We start from the raw sequence: 14,437 nt of genomic DNA on the forward strand, positions 1-14,437 counted from the left end.
CTCTTAAGTTAAATCAACTAAGGGTTGTTTGGGGGTGAAGGGGATGAGCTCAAAAATCGAAACTATATAATTTCAAGAGCTCATAAATAGCTCGTAATTCTACCGCAAAAACCGATTCAATATTCCTATTTTTAAGTAGTGGGGGGGGGCTTTCCCCACTAAAGTATTAAATTCCTGCTCAGTGAAACGAGCTCAAAATTTTTAGTTTGCGGAATATGAAAGCTCATAAATAGCTCATAAATCAGGGCTATTTGTTTTTTAATTTTTGCAAGTGGGGGGGCAGCTCAACACGGGTATGTGAAACAATTGTACAAGAATGAATAGAAATGAAATATTTAGTCAGTAGATTATATTTATACTTAATATAAGAAATGGTCTTGAAATTAAAACAAAATAAGTATCAAGATTTATATGATACAGTTAAGAAAGCATAGGACCTCCGATAAAAGTATTGTCTTGTAATGATAGGCTGACGCTCCGTCCAAACATCGACACTCGGAACCGTGCGATTCTCTCAAATCGCGCAGGTGCCCCCACTAAGTTCCACCTCTCCGAACCAACGCCGCCAGAGGGATATTTAAGAGCATCGTAAGCGACGATCCGGCAGTCCTGAACGACCGTTCTGGGCTCCATAACCAGCCAAGCGAAGTGAGCGAGGCCGGCCAACCTGAATCGCGACGTGCACCGTTCGTGAGGTGATTCGTAAACTCAGGCAGGCCAACTCGAGACGAGACGCACGGTGTACCGAAGTGAGGTAATGTGCGACTCGTAATTCAACGGAGGCAAGCGTATTGAGCGAGCCCCGATAGATATAATATATTTGAATACCTCTGTTAATTTTGGTTCTTCTGTTACAGACGCCCATCCGGAGGAAGACTTCGCTGGAACGGGATAAAATATCAAATTATTATTTTGCGTTATATTGTTATAATTTAGAGTTAATAAATTTGCTTTGTTTTCAACCTGTGTTTTACTGAGTCTGTCGTCCTGAAAGAACTACCCGTTACAAATTTGGCGCCCGAGCAATAATTAGAACCATACAAAGACACAGACTCAGTACCAGGTCCACGTCGTGGATAAATAAATAGAACCCGTTCAAAGATGATTAAGCTTCTTTGTTTTCAGATTCTTAAGGAACCGAAACCGAGAAGGAACCGAAAATAAACGTCGCCGATGCAACGAGCAGGAAGAGTTGCGACCGTTCGCTGTAGAAAAACCTTGGCATACTGTCCCAATGGAGTTGAGGGGATCACGCCCAAGATCTACAGAAGGAAGCACCTTCTAGCCAGTCATCCGAGACCAATTTACGAATCACCGAAAAATACGACATTGTTGATGGAACCGTCAAAGATGAAACCAGCAAGAAAAATGTGACCATCTGCTGTAGAAAAACCTTGATAAGCTGTCCCAATGGATTTGAGGGGACCACGAGCAAGATCTACAGAAGGAAACATCCTCTTGACAATCATCCCAGACCAGTTTGTGAAAGAAAATCGACAGAAAGTACATGCCTTAAGGGTAAACCGTCGCAGATGCAGCCAGCAGGAAGAATGTGACCATTTGCTGTAGAAAAGCCTTGGTACACTGTCCCAATGGATATGAGGGGACCACGATCAAGATCTACAGAGGGAAGCATCTTCTTCATGCCTTAAGGGTAAACCGTCGCAGATGCAGCCAGCAGGAAGAATGTGACCATTTCTGTAGAAAAGCCTTGGTACACTGTCCCAATGGATATGAGGGGACCACGACCAAGATCTACAGAGGGAAGCATCTTCTTGACAGCCATCCAGGACCAGTTTACGAAGTAAGGAAGAACCGACCAAGACCACACCGATGATGAGCCCAAGCCGTGTTGCACACACGGCACAAAAAAAAATGTATGCTACATTTTTTTTTGTTTTCCAAAGAGAAGGGGGTGTAACGATGTGATGCCTCGGCGGGCGATGAGCTGCTGTTACCGGAGGGGACTGATGGAGTATATAATTACCTTTATATAAAAAACTGTATATAATTACCTTTAATATATTTGCTTTATTTTTAAATTGTGTTTTACTGAGTCTGTCGTCCTTAAAACAACTACCCGTTACAAATTATTGCCAATTTGTAACGGGTAGTTACAAACTGCGTAGCTTTTATTTTGCTCGGGCGCCATTTTGTAACGGGTAGTTGTTTTAAGGACGACAGACTCAGTAAAACACAATTTAAAAATAAAGCAAATATATTAAAGGTAATTATATACAGTTTAAAACAAATAAAATAAAATATAATTCCATCTTCTGCAAAGGAAAAACAATATTAAACTTTATCATAGCCATCCGATCATAGTAGCGACTTTGAAATAATACGATAAACAATATAATATACAATAATAATCTCGCTACGTTAAAACAACGTAGCCTGGAGACGGCATTTCACTTCAATGCAGTCACTCGTTCCTCGCTACTACCGCCTACTGCGATAACGATTGTGGCAAGACTCCACGTCACTACGGTGGCGTCTACCTAGGCACAGTTCCGCCTCACAAACGGCGCATCTTTGCCAAGCCAGCTGAAGCTCGTTCAATACGCGAGGCATCAGCTGTTGAGCCATAGTAAGTTCAATACACGAACCATGACTGATTTTCTCATTCTCCTAGCTCGCCTTAAATATGCTCTCGATGCCCTCTCCTTCGGTTTCCCCCAGCGGTGCCGTGAAGAAGGAATGCGCAAACACGGACACTCCATCAGTCCCCTCCGGTAACAGCAGCTCATCGCCCGCCGAGGCATCACATCGTTACAGTCTTTAGTCTCAATAAAGGTATTGTTATAATTAGTTGTACAGTGAATTGGGAGAAAAAAATACGCGGATATTAATAAGCTACATAGTAATAATAATTTGGATACATTCGTAAATTGTCGGATACAATTCGTAATTTTGATAGCTAACCTTAAAAAATCCAGAAATAACATGGAATTAAAAAAAAATCACTAAAAGAGGGGGTCATGAGTTGCAATTGCGACGTCGTTATGAGGGGGCGGGTCAACTGTAAACGACGATTTACGACGGAAGGGGGGGAGGGTACTAAAAAGTCCAAAATTTTTACGACGTAGTTTATGGATGATCCCGATTGGGGTACGAAGGGAACCATTTTCGTTGGAACTTTACCGCGCTGAGCAGATGGGACGTGAATTATAAATTGTAAAATTCCCTTATCTTCCTTAGTCTCAGCATTCGTTATGTCTTGCAAATTGTAGAAATCTCGGAGGTTTTACCAGAGAAGGTTCCCATTGTTTTCAGTCTGGTAGGATGTAGAATAACATTTTTGGGTGTTGTTTTATGTGCTATTAGGTTGAAAACTTAGTTTTTTGCTAGCAGTTGCCGCTAGGGCATCCCTGCCATTTCGTTTGTTGCAATCCGTGACTGCACGCCGGGGTTTGTCCTAGTTGGGTCAGAGGGAGCAGCATATATGCCTCCTGATGAGATACTAATAAGTTTCGAAACCGGTAGAGGTGCTTGCTGCACTCTCTGATTGAACTGGAATAATGATGCGGCTGTAGTTTCGTGTTGCAACGAAAATTGAAAATGGTTATTCATTTTTGAAAAATATGTTTATTTGAAAAAGGTCGTGAACAAAAATGATATTTACCTACATAAACTCTTGATAAAGTATTTAAAACTTACTAATTGTGCAAACTTCAGTAATCCTGGCCATGATTTTAAATAGCCTGTGTTAATTATGATAGCTGAGGTAGTTGTCGTAGTTGTAGTTCTAGTAACTGTTACCGTATGAGACATTTTGGATGATTATCTGAAACAAATAATATGAGATATAAAAAACATAAACAGGAAAACTTATTTGTAACCTATTTGTGAACTAACCACTGCCTAACTTTTTTTTAGTTTTACATATTGTGTGTTACGCTATATTATGTCTATTATAGCCCAGTAAATGACCGTTTTGGAGTGTAATTTTCAGGGTCAACTCCGAATTGCATGGAAATTTGGATTTAGGTTCTACTTACCCTCCACTTCAAGTTGAACTTACGCCGTTAGTTGCTGTTACTTGGTGGGTGGCAGTCACCTCTTCTCGGGGATGAAAAAACGCGCATTTAAGATAAGTCCGGAAATGGATAAATTGACTAATTATTAGCAACTTTCGTTCTACAAAGTGTTTTATGTAAGTCAATACTTTTTGAGTTAATTGCGATTGAAAATGTTTGTTTTTCTACAAAAACACGTTTTCAGACTGTTTTTCGCAAAAAACTCAAAAAGCAAATATCTTACCGAAAAAAATATTCTATGCAAAAATATAGCTTAGCAAATATGAAAAAAAAATGGTGTATTAATGAAGTCTGCAAACCCAGTAAAAGCAAAGTTGTAGCTCATGAAAAATACGTTCTTATTCGTCAAATTCAATCAAATATTTCAACGTGACATAACCAAAAAAATTAGCAATTTTCGGGAAAATCTTATTAAATTTTTTTAAAGTGTTAAAAAAAGCGTTACTTCTATTTTTTACAGAAGTTTCTAGCTTTAACACTAAACAAGTTACACTCAAAATAAAGTTGGCCCCTTATTTTGGTAAAAAAATCGCGAAAATCTCCCCTATTTAGCACCCTAAATAAAATTAATCGTTACCGCTTTACCATTTACTTTTTCTATAATATGCAGTGTCTATACGATAAATTTAACCGGTTCAAAGTGCTTATTTTTGAAAACATTTAGTTTGATATAAAAAAATTTTTCTAAAAATTTTGCAAAATGCTCTTTTTGCAAAATAACTTAAAAAGTATTAGTGATACGAAAAATCTTAAAGAGCAAAAATATGTAGGTTTTGCTTATATAAATATGCTAGTTTCGCTTTGTTTTTCTTTAAGACAAAAATTGGTAAATTCAAATATGGCTATTCAAAGTTTGCATATACTCGTGATTAGCGACTCGTTCAAGCCCTTTCAACTATAACCCTTTCAAAAATACCTAAGTACTATAAAACGGTGAAACTTACAGATTATATAGAAAATACATAAGTAAAATAAATTGCTTGTAAAGCGGTAACGACTAATTTCATTTGGGGTCCTAAACAGGGGGAGATTTTCACAATTTTTTTACCAAAAAAAGGAGCCAACTTTATTTTAAGCGTATCTCGCTTAGATTTAATGATGCAAACTTTTGTAACAAATAAAAATAAAGCTTTTTTTAAAAACTTTTAAAAAAGTTTCAATGGGTTTTCCCGAAATTAATTTTTTAGTATTTCACGCTGAAATATTTTATTTGGAATTTGACGAATAAAAACGTATTTTCCATGAGCTACAACGTTGCTTTTGCTGGGTGTGTAGACTTCACAAATAGCAACTTTTTTCGTTTTTTTTCCTGTGCTACATTTTTGCTAAGAATATCTTTCTCGTCAAATATTTACTTATTGAGTTATTTGCGAATAACCGCCTGAAAACGTGTTTTTTGTCGAAAAATAAACATTTTCAATCGCAAATAACTCGAAAAGTATTGATTTACATAAAAAATCTATAAAACGAAAGTTGCTTAGAATTAGTAAGTTTATCTATCTTATTTTAAACGCGTGTTTTTTCGCCCTCGTGAAGTGGTAACTGTGACCTCCCAAGTAAAAGTAACCAACGCAACGGCACAAATTCAACTTTGAAATGGAGGGTAAGTAGAACATAATTATATATCTACATAAGAATACAATTAAATTGAGGCGACAAATATTGTTCTGCCTAAATAGGTCTGGATCCCGCGTATGAAAAAAAAGTTGATTAATAGCAAGCTGAAAATTTGTTAATAGCTTAAAGGTGTCTAGTCGGATAAACTTCGATATATGGGAACACTGGAATAGGGGAAGTTTTAATTGTGGAACAGGTTAAAAATTTGGAACGGTCACACCACGAAAACGGCACATTTATTTTGTCCGTCAGAACAGACTTAAACTCTTCGAACAGAGATTAAACTCTCATGCAAAAATCAGACTGCTATTTATCACCAAATGGGCGTTTTAATGAGTGGAACATGTAGAATATGTCAAATGACAGGAATTATGACACGTAATAAATAGCAGTCTGATTTTTGCATGAGAGTTTAATCTCTGTTCGGAGTCTGTTCTGTCGGACAAAATAAATGTGCCGTTTTCGTGGTGTGACCGTTCCAAATTTTTAACCTGTTCCACAATTAACACTGCCCCTGTTCCAGTGTTCCCATATATCAAAGTTTATCCGACTAGACACCCTTAAGCTATTAACAAATTTTAAGCTTGCTATTAATCAACTTTTTTTTCATACGCAGGATCCAGACCTAAAATTGAAGGAGGAAATGAAGCATGTAAATCAATATATGTATGTATCAAATTTGATTAATTTATTGAAAATGTATTTTGATTAATTTTACCTGGCCAAAGTAAACAATCGAATTTAAACAAAACCCGGGTTTTTCTAATGATTTTTTAATGCATTAATCTCAATTACATGAATATTATATTATAAATAGCGATAATAAATATTGTGTTATAATGAACAAAATTAAAATTGGACGAGTTTCATAGCGGCATCGGACGAATTTCATACATAGTTACTTTTGATGTCTAAAATAAATTCAGATCAATTTCATGGTGGTTATAGACTCGGACGAATTTCATTTCGCCGTTTGTTATTATTGTTTTTGAATAATATCCATTTTCTTCATACCCGTAACTACTGTTACCTACTCTGCATTAGGGTTTTATGTAATCAAGCATCGTCCAAAGAATTTTATATTGTATTTAAATCCAAGACTATAAAGTAATAATAATTAATATTCGAAGAGTGGGAAGAAAACATTCACTACACGGTAAATAATTTTATTTTTAAAGAATGTAGGGATGCCAACGTAAGTATTATATTTCAGTCTTGATATGTCATAATAATATTATTACAAGCATTTGGTGGGCGTAGTTGACTAATATTAAGAAACTAAAACAAGAATGCTTTAGAATGATTTCGCTTATATGGTACGTGACTCCCAGTTTACTTTAATTTGAGTAGTGTTTGCCATTAAGTATTAAATTCTCTGTTTGCCATATACGGAGTAAATTTTAAGTATGGAACGCCTCAATTATCTCGATTATTTTTTATTGATTTTAACTTCCAATCGTATAGTAAGATATTTGATCACGTGTTTAATTCTGTCCAATCAGATTAAAATTATACTGAGAATTATCAACTGTAGAAAATTACCGATAGATCTTTTTTAAGTAGATTGTTTCTGTTTAATGGCAACTAGCGATGTGAAATTACGTGTAATTTCAGAAATTGTAAGTTACACGTGTAAAATTACCCAAAAATTACAAACCAGATGTAATTTATGTAACTTATGTAATTTATGTTCATTGTATTAAAAAATCAATTGTTTGCATTCATATTGAATATAATAAACACAAAGTAACTACATACTTATGAAATAAAGAAAAGTGGATAAGAAATACATACAAATAATAAAGAAATGAAAACATAGGTTCTTTAGTTTTGTTTTAAGCGGCTTTTATAAATCACAACTTCCTTTTTCGCAGACAACTGGAGACCTTCTTGTTATAAAACGTCGAAGTTTCAATTGTTTGCTCTTCCAATGAGCCTTGTGTAATTTTTTTTATCTCCGGCAAATCCAGAACTGCATCCTGAAATTAAATAGGAAAGTGTAAACATAGAGAGTAAAAATAATGGGTTTATAATATAATATATACAGATCTAACTACCTTGTTTTCGGCATCTGAAGTATCCTTCTCGACTTCCGTTTTTTTTTGGGGTTGTTCTGTGCCTTTACCCTGAAATTGATAATTTTGGAATATAAACAATAAATATGTATGTGTTTACACTAATTTACCGATTTCATTAAGACGTTTTCTAAAATGTTCACTTTGCTTTGTCTCAAAATGCGTGCTGGTCTCTGTTCCCTAGTTTCCATTCTTTGATCAATTTCATCATCGGTCATTGCAAAGTCAGCAAAATTAAAATCATCGTCGGAATTTCCATTTCCTGTTGTATTTGAATGCCATGATGATATTGTCTGAAAACATAAGATTTATAATTTTTTATTCGAAAACGGTGGAATGCATTGGAAAATCGGAAAAGAAGCAAACTGCATATATCACATGCACATATCACATATCTAAAAAATGCCTAAATTTAAAATTACCTCGTCTAATTCTTCCTCTTCGGAAATATGGTTTTCAATTACTTCTATCTCCTTCTGTAAGTTTCTACCTTCTATCGAAACGTTGTTCTGTACAGTCTCTTCTATAGGATATTGACTTTGTATGTGATGTTGTCGTGAACGTTTCAGCAATTTTGAATTATATTGTATATAATTTAAATTTGCTGCCCTTTGAGTTGTTAGGCGATTTCTTCTCTTCGTATGAATGCTGCTCTGGGAGCTAAAGCTTCTCTCTGTTGCCGCAGAAGTGCACGGCATTGTCAATATCCTGACTGCAACTTTGGAGAGGCATGAATGTCCACAAAATCCTTTCCACCATGTAACCAAAGAGACATTATCGAGTATGTTCCATAAAAATGTTTCGCCAAAAAAGTCTGTTTTAGCTAAATAGTTTCCTAAATCCTCAGTAATCTTTGACACTCCTTCATCACCAATCTCTATCGTGGTCGTGGTTGACATAGTAGTAATGTATTTCATCGCTTCAATCCTTTCGGCTGATGATAAATTTGCACCAACAGACCGAGGGTTTAGTAAGTCTGCGGCAAAATGGATCGGTTGAAGGGCGTATTCCTTCCTTGATATAAATTTATCCATCGCTTCTGTTTTTTCGCAATCCGTTAGTTTCACGCATTCTAAATGAGTAGATATGTTACTACCGATTTTCGCGAAAGTTTCACAAACCAAATGAATTGACGAAGAATCTCCTTCAAGACGTGTTATTGCTTCAGTAATTGGCTTAAGCAATTCAACAAGAGCGCTAGAATTTATCCAGAATCCTTCATCAAGTAAATTTGCTTTTGCGCTGCGTATTCTATCTTGAATTGTTTTATCTGGAGATATTGCTAGACGTTGTAGGACGGACTTGCATTTAGTCAGATCTTGAAGACATTTTACATGTGAACCCCATCTTGTTTTTACAGGTAGGCTAAGAGACACTCCACACTTCATCTCATTTCTTATTTCTGTGAATTGAGCTCTCAGTACTTGACACTGGTTAATAGTTTTAACGATATGTATAATATGTGACAAATGTGTCTCTATTGAAGATAATTTCAAAATATCGCTGCACAATAAATGTAATGTGTGCGCTAAACAGCCGTATGATACAAGATGGGGATACATCTCTTCACATTGTCTCACAGCCTTCCTCATATTCTTTGCGTTATCAGTCACAATAGCGAAAAATTTTTTAGGTCCATACTCCTCCAGAACTTCAACCATTAATTTTGTTATATATTCTGCGGTATGCTTCTCTGCTTTTGTTAGTACTGATTTGACAAATAACGGTTCGGGTGTTGTAACAATGAAATTAATTACACTTTCATTTCGCAAGTTGGACCAACCATCGCATTGCAATGATAAATTGTCAGCTTGCTTAATTTTATCATTAACTTGAACTTCAACTCGCTCGTACTCTTCGGTCAGGAGACGATTTGATAACATATATCTCGATGGTAAGGTGTATGAAGGTCTAATTTTTTTAAAAAACAATTTCCAATCTTCATTCTCGGTAATTGAATGTGGTGCTGAACTGGTGTAAATAGCTCTAGCAAGCAAAATATTCAATTCGTTATTTTGTTCGTGTGTCATTCGATCACAAAATGATTGTATTCTGTTGATTTTTGTGCAAACAGGTGTTTCCACATGAATGTTATCAGAAGCAGATGTTGATGCTGTGGAAACCGTTGATGATGTACAAGCAGCATCAGTGTTATCGTTATCCAATTTTGCCGATGTGATCTTTTTCATGGATGTTTCAAATGGAAATTTAGAGTGATTCCCCTTTGACTTTGGAGTTAAAATATTGAATTTAAGTTTTATCATATGCGGCACATAAGTGCATTGTTGAAGATGAGATTTCATTCTTGTAGCATTTTTTGCATGTACACTCTTGCAAAATTTACACCTCACATTTATGGTCTTTTGATTAGAAGAACCCGCAGGTAACACTTCAAAATAAAGCCAGATATCTGTCTTACGTTTCACCATGTTTTATGACCTAAAAAAAATATTCAGGTAGACTTAAACATTAAGAAGGGAAAAAACATTATTTTTCAAAGTATTTGATGGGCACGAGGGCATAAAAAATTGTTAGGCATCCTTAAATAGAAGAAAGATTAAAATTGAATCTGTGTAACAATTTAATGAAATTCGAATAAGCAGAATACTGGATCGGACAACTACATTATTTTGCCCTCAACGTTATCAAAATTTTTTATTTAGTAAGTTATGTCAGTGTAATTCAATTACACATGCTACATGCACAAGTACCCCGTTGCTCCTATCATTCTTATAGTTATTGTACAGTAAACTAATCTAAAAAATCGAATAAAACTTGGTAAACCGAATTCAGAATTAAGTACTGTAGCCACATATAAAATGACGCGCGTTAGATTTAACGTACAGTCGATATGCGATAGGCCCGCCCCTGTGTTTCCCAATCTAAGGTTGCTATGGACATCACCGGCACGTGTTTTGCTGTTTGTAGAAATAATATATTTCTTACCTTATAGTTTCTGTGCTTCCTTATAAATAAATGTAAAGTAACCAACGCTGCGTGAATGAATAGAGAAAGAACAGTCGAAAACTAACTTATACATACACATTACACATACAATAACAGAAATGTAAACATAACCTGCCTGACTCAGACTAAGGAACGACTAACGAGCGACGAGCGTAATAGCACCCACTGGTTCGCGCGCGCCGGCACCGGCGCACCGCACTTACGACAATTGCGCGCGCATAAGTTGCCATAATATATGTAATTTTACCAGTAATTACATAAATTACGGTAATTTATGTAAATTTATCATAAGTTACGTTAAATTTCATAAATTACGTAAATTCCAAAAATTACATAAATTACATTAAGTTACGGGTATCATGTAATATTACCGTAAGTTACGTGTAATTTATGTAACGTAAGTTATGTAATTTTACAACTCACATCACTAATGGCAACTAGTTTCCTAGTTTTGACAACTGTCACATGTAAGACAATATTCATAATATACGTATTAAAAAATAATCTTACGAATATCACACGACAGTAAGAATAAATAAGAAAATAATGCTTCATTTTTACTCAAATTTGTTGTCATTGGGCAATAGCCACTCGAACCCTGCGGGCTCTCGTGTCTATTGCCAGACAACAAATTTTCGAAAAACTGTCGCATTATTTTCAATTTATTCTCACTCTCTTGTGATATTATACCCGAAAACAACTTGAACCGTTTATATACATGTTGGGTCAAATTTATTTGGAACCCAGTTTGTCCTTGCCGTTTTTCCATTATTGATGCTGCTAGTGAAACCATCACTGAAGCGGAAAAATGACTTTTAATTTTTTTAATTGTCACTTATTCAAGTCCTTTCTTATTATTTTACGCACACGTACGTACTAATATTCGGTGTTTTAGAAACTTTCCTAAACTAACATTATTTTCGTTATTTTGCCCAATATTGCCAAAAATGTCCCTTGTCATCGCAATGCTTTTAGTAATTCTACCAGTATTCGCTCTTATGTATACTTATGTATACAGGGTGTTTTATTAATAATTGTCCATACAGTAACTGGAGAAACCTTAGAACAAAATACGAAGATTTAACCTAAAACACTTACATAAAATGTGGTTCCTTACTGAGTTACAGGGTGTTTTATCTAAAAATTTAAAAATTATTTTTGCTCAGCATTTTAAAAATATTCGACGTCTTCTTTTCATACTTGGCAGGAAGTATAGGTACTATAAAAACTACTAAATTATGTTAAACAAACGTTTCTGGCTATTACCAGAGGCGTACGACGGGGGAAAGTGAATGGTTGACCCTTTCCAAATTCTACGTCACTGGCGAACTTGCTATTTTAGTTCAATTTTTGGATTCTCCAAAAACTTTGTATGAAAATAATATACTCTTCATTCGTAACGATAAAGCCATTAGTTTTCGAGATCTTTGAAGTTAAAAATGAGACGACACGGTTATTTTGATTAATGTATTGTGTCGCTTTATTTTTAATTTCAAATATCTCGAAAACTAATCATTTTATCGTTACGAATGAAGAGCATATTATTTACATAAAAAGTAATGCAAAATCAAAAACTTACACTAAAATAGCAATTTAGTCAGAGGCGTAGAATTTGGGAAGGGTCAACCAGCCACTATCCCCTGTTGTACGCCTCTGGTAGTAGCTAGAAACGTTTATTTATCTTAATTTAGTAGGGTGTACAGTACCTACACTTTCTGCCAAGTATGATAAGGATACGCCAAATAGTTTTAAAGTACTGGATACAAATAATTTTTAAATTGTAATCATATGAATCATATCATAAATTAATCAAAATAAGTGTGCCGTTTCATATTTAACTTCAAATATCTCCAAAACTAATGACTTTATCGTTACCAATGAAGAGTATATTATTTACGTAGAAAATATTGGAGAATCTAAAAATGGCAATAAAATAGTAATTCCTCCAGTGGCGTAAAATTTGAGAAGGGTCAACCATTCACCATCCCCTGTCGTACGCCTCTGGTAGTAGCTAGAAACGTTTGTTTATCATAATTTAGTAGGGTGTCTAGTAGTCGCACTTTCTGCCAAGTGTGAAAAGGATACGTCGAATAGTTTAAAAATTCTGAACAAAAATAGTTTTTAAATTTTTAGATAAAACACCCTGTAACTCAGTAAGGAACCACATTTTATTTAAGTGTTTTAGGTTAAATCTTCGTATTTTGTGCTAAGTTTTCATCAGTTACTATATGGACAATTATTAATGAAACACCCTGTATAGTAGGCTATGAAACAAAATTTTCACGTTACTCACAACTGTCAGCAGACATTAATGTATTTAGTTTTGTGTTGTTATGATTAAAAATGGTTTACCTTCCCATTGAAGATAAAGCGTTAATAAAGTCTTTAGGTCAAAAAAAAATATGGCGCCAAAATAATTGTAAAAATGTTCCGGCAGAACTGGAGAAAGTATTGCCATGGTAAGGGAAATTCTTGGTAATGTTGGGCAACATGATGTTATTAGTTCAAGAAAAATATCAAAATTACAAATAGGTCTGGATCCCGCGTACCAAAAAAAGTTGATTAATAGCAAGCTGAAAATTTGTTAATAGCTTAACGGTGTCTAGTCGGACCAACTTTGATGTACGGGAACACTGGAACAGGGGAAGTTTTAATTGTGGAACAGTTTAAAAATTTGGAAGGTCAGATTACGAACACGTCCCATGTATTCTGTCGGACAAAACATCCGATTTGTTACCCTTTCATTAAACTCTCATGCAAAAATCAGACTCCCATTACTAACCAACATGATCCGTGTCATTGGACATGTTCTTCGTGTTCCACTCATTACAATGCCCAGTTGGTGATAAACACAGAGACATGTAAAAGGATAGACTTGGCTAGGGATATGCCACAATGCATTTTTGTCAGTCACATGCGCGGAATCGCTTGGTTAAAAGAGATAGATAGACCACCGTTCGACTGTTTGCATGCTGTTTCCGCGTTACGCTTTTTTGGTGAGTATGCCAAGTCTACGCTTAATATGTCAATGGATAAACAGCAGTCTGATTTTTGCATGAGAGTTTAATGAAATGGTAATATATCAATTTTAAGTTCTGTCCGACAAAATACATGGAACATTTTCGTAGTCTGACGTTCCAAATTTTTAACCTGTTCCACAATTAAAACTTCCAGTGTTCCCGTACATCAAAGTTTGTCCGACTAGACACCGTTAAGCTATTACCAAATTTTCAGCTTGCTATTAATCAACTTTTTTTGGTACGCGGGATCCAGGTCTAAAACATTAAACGTACAACTCTGCGTAGAATATTAGGTCAGGAATTGAATAAGCGACCATTAAAAAAATAATTGTCAAAAACTATCTGCAGATACAAGTAATAAAAGATTTAAAAGAAGCAGATAGTTATTAAGGAGGTTCAGAAGCAGACAACAAATTGAAAAACTCTGGTTTTTAGATGAAAAATTTTTTTATTGCGTCAACCAAAAACACCCCAAAACATAATAGGGTTTACTCTGATGCTCTAAAGAAATCTGACACACCGCTAGATTTTCGTTTAGTTTAAAGGAGTCATTTTTCCACCTGACGGAGATGGTTTCACTAGCAGTATCAATGATGAGAAAAACAGAACTTTATTTTGTAAACTTATATTTATATAAAAACAGAGAGATATTTTAAGCAATATGCTTGCTGATATTGAAAATATTAGTCAGGACTTCATCTTTCAACAAGATATTTAT

At 35.0% G+C, this 14,437-nt stretch overlaps 1 protein-coding gene across 2 annotated transcripts in view; it reads right to left on the reverse strand.

The window, feature by feature from the left end:
• The window catches only part of LOC126888070 (CKLF-like MARVEL transmembrane domain-containing protein 8), a 158,826-nt gene that overhangs the window by 111,215 nt on the left and 33,174 nt on the right, over positions 1-14,437 (reverse strand). For both annotated transcript variants that reach the window (XM_050656090.1, XM_050656091.1), the window contains exon 2: positions 3,661-3,787. In XM_050656090.1, the coding sequence (XP_050512047.1) occupies positions 3,661-3,774 (114 nt within the window). In that variant the 5' untranslated portion in view covers positions 3,775-3,787. The remainder of the gene's footprint in view (positions 1-3,660; positions 3,788-14,437) is intronic.

Source organism: Diabrotica virgifera, chromosome 7 (assembly GCF_917563875.1).
Source record: "Diabrotica virgifera virgifera chromosome 7, PGI_DIABVI_V3a".
NCBI lineage: Eukaryota > Metazoa > Arthropoda > Insecta > Coleoptera > Chrysomelidae > Diabrotica > Diabrotica virgifera.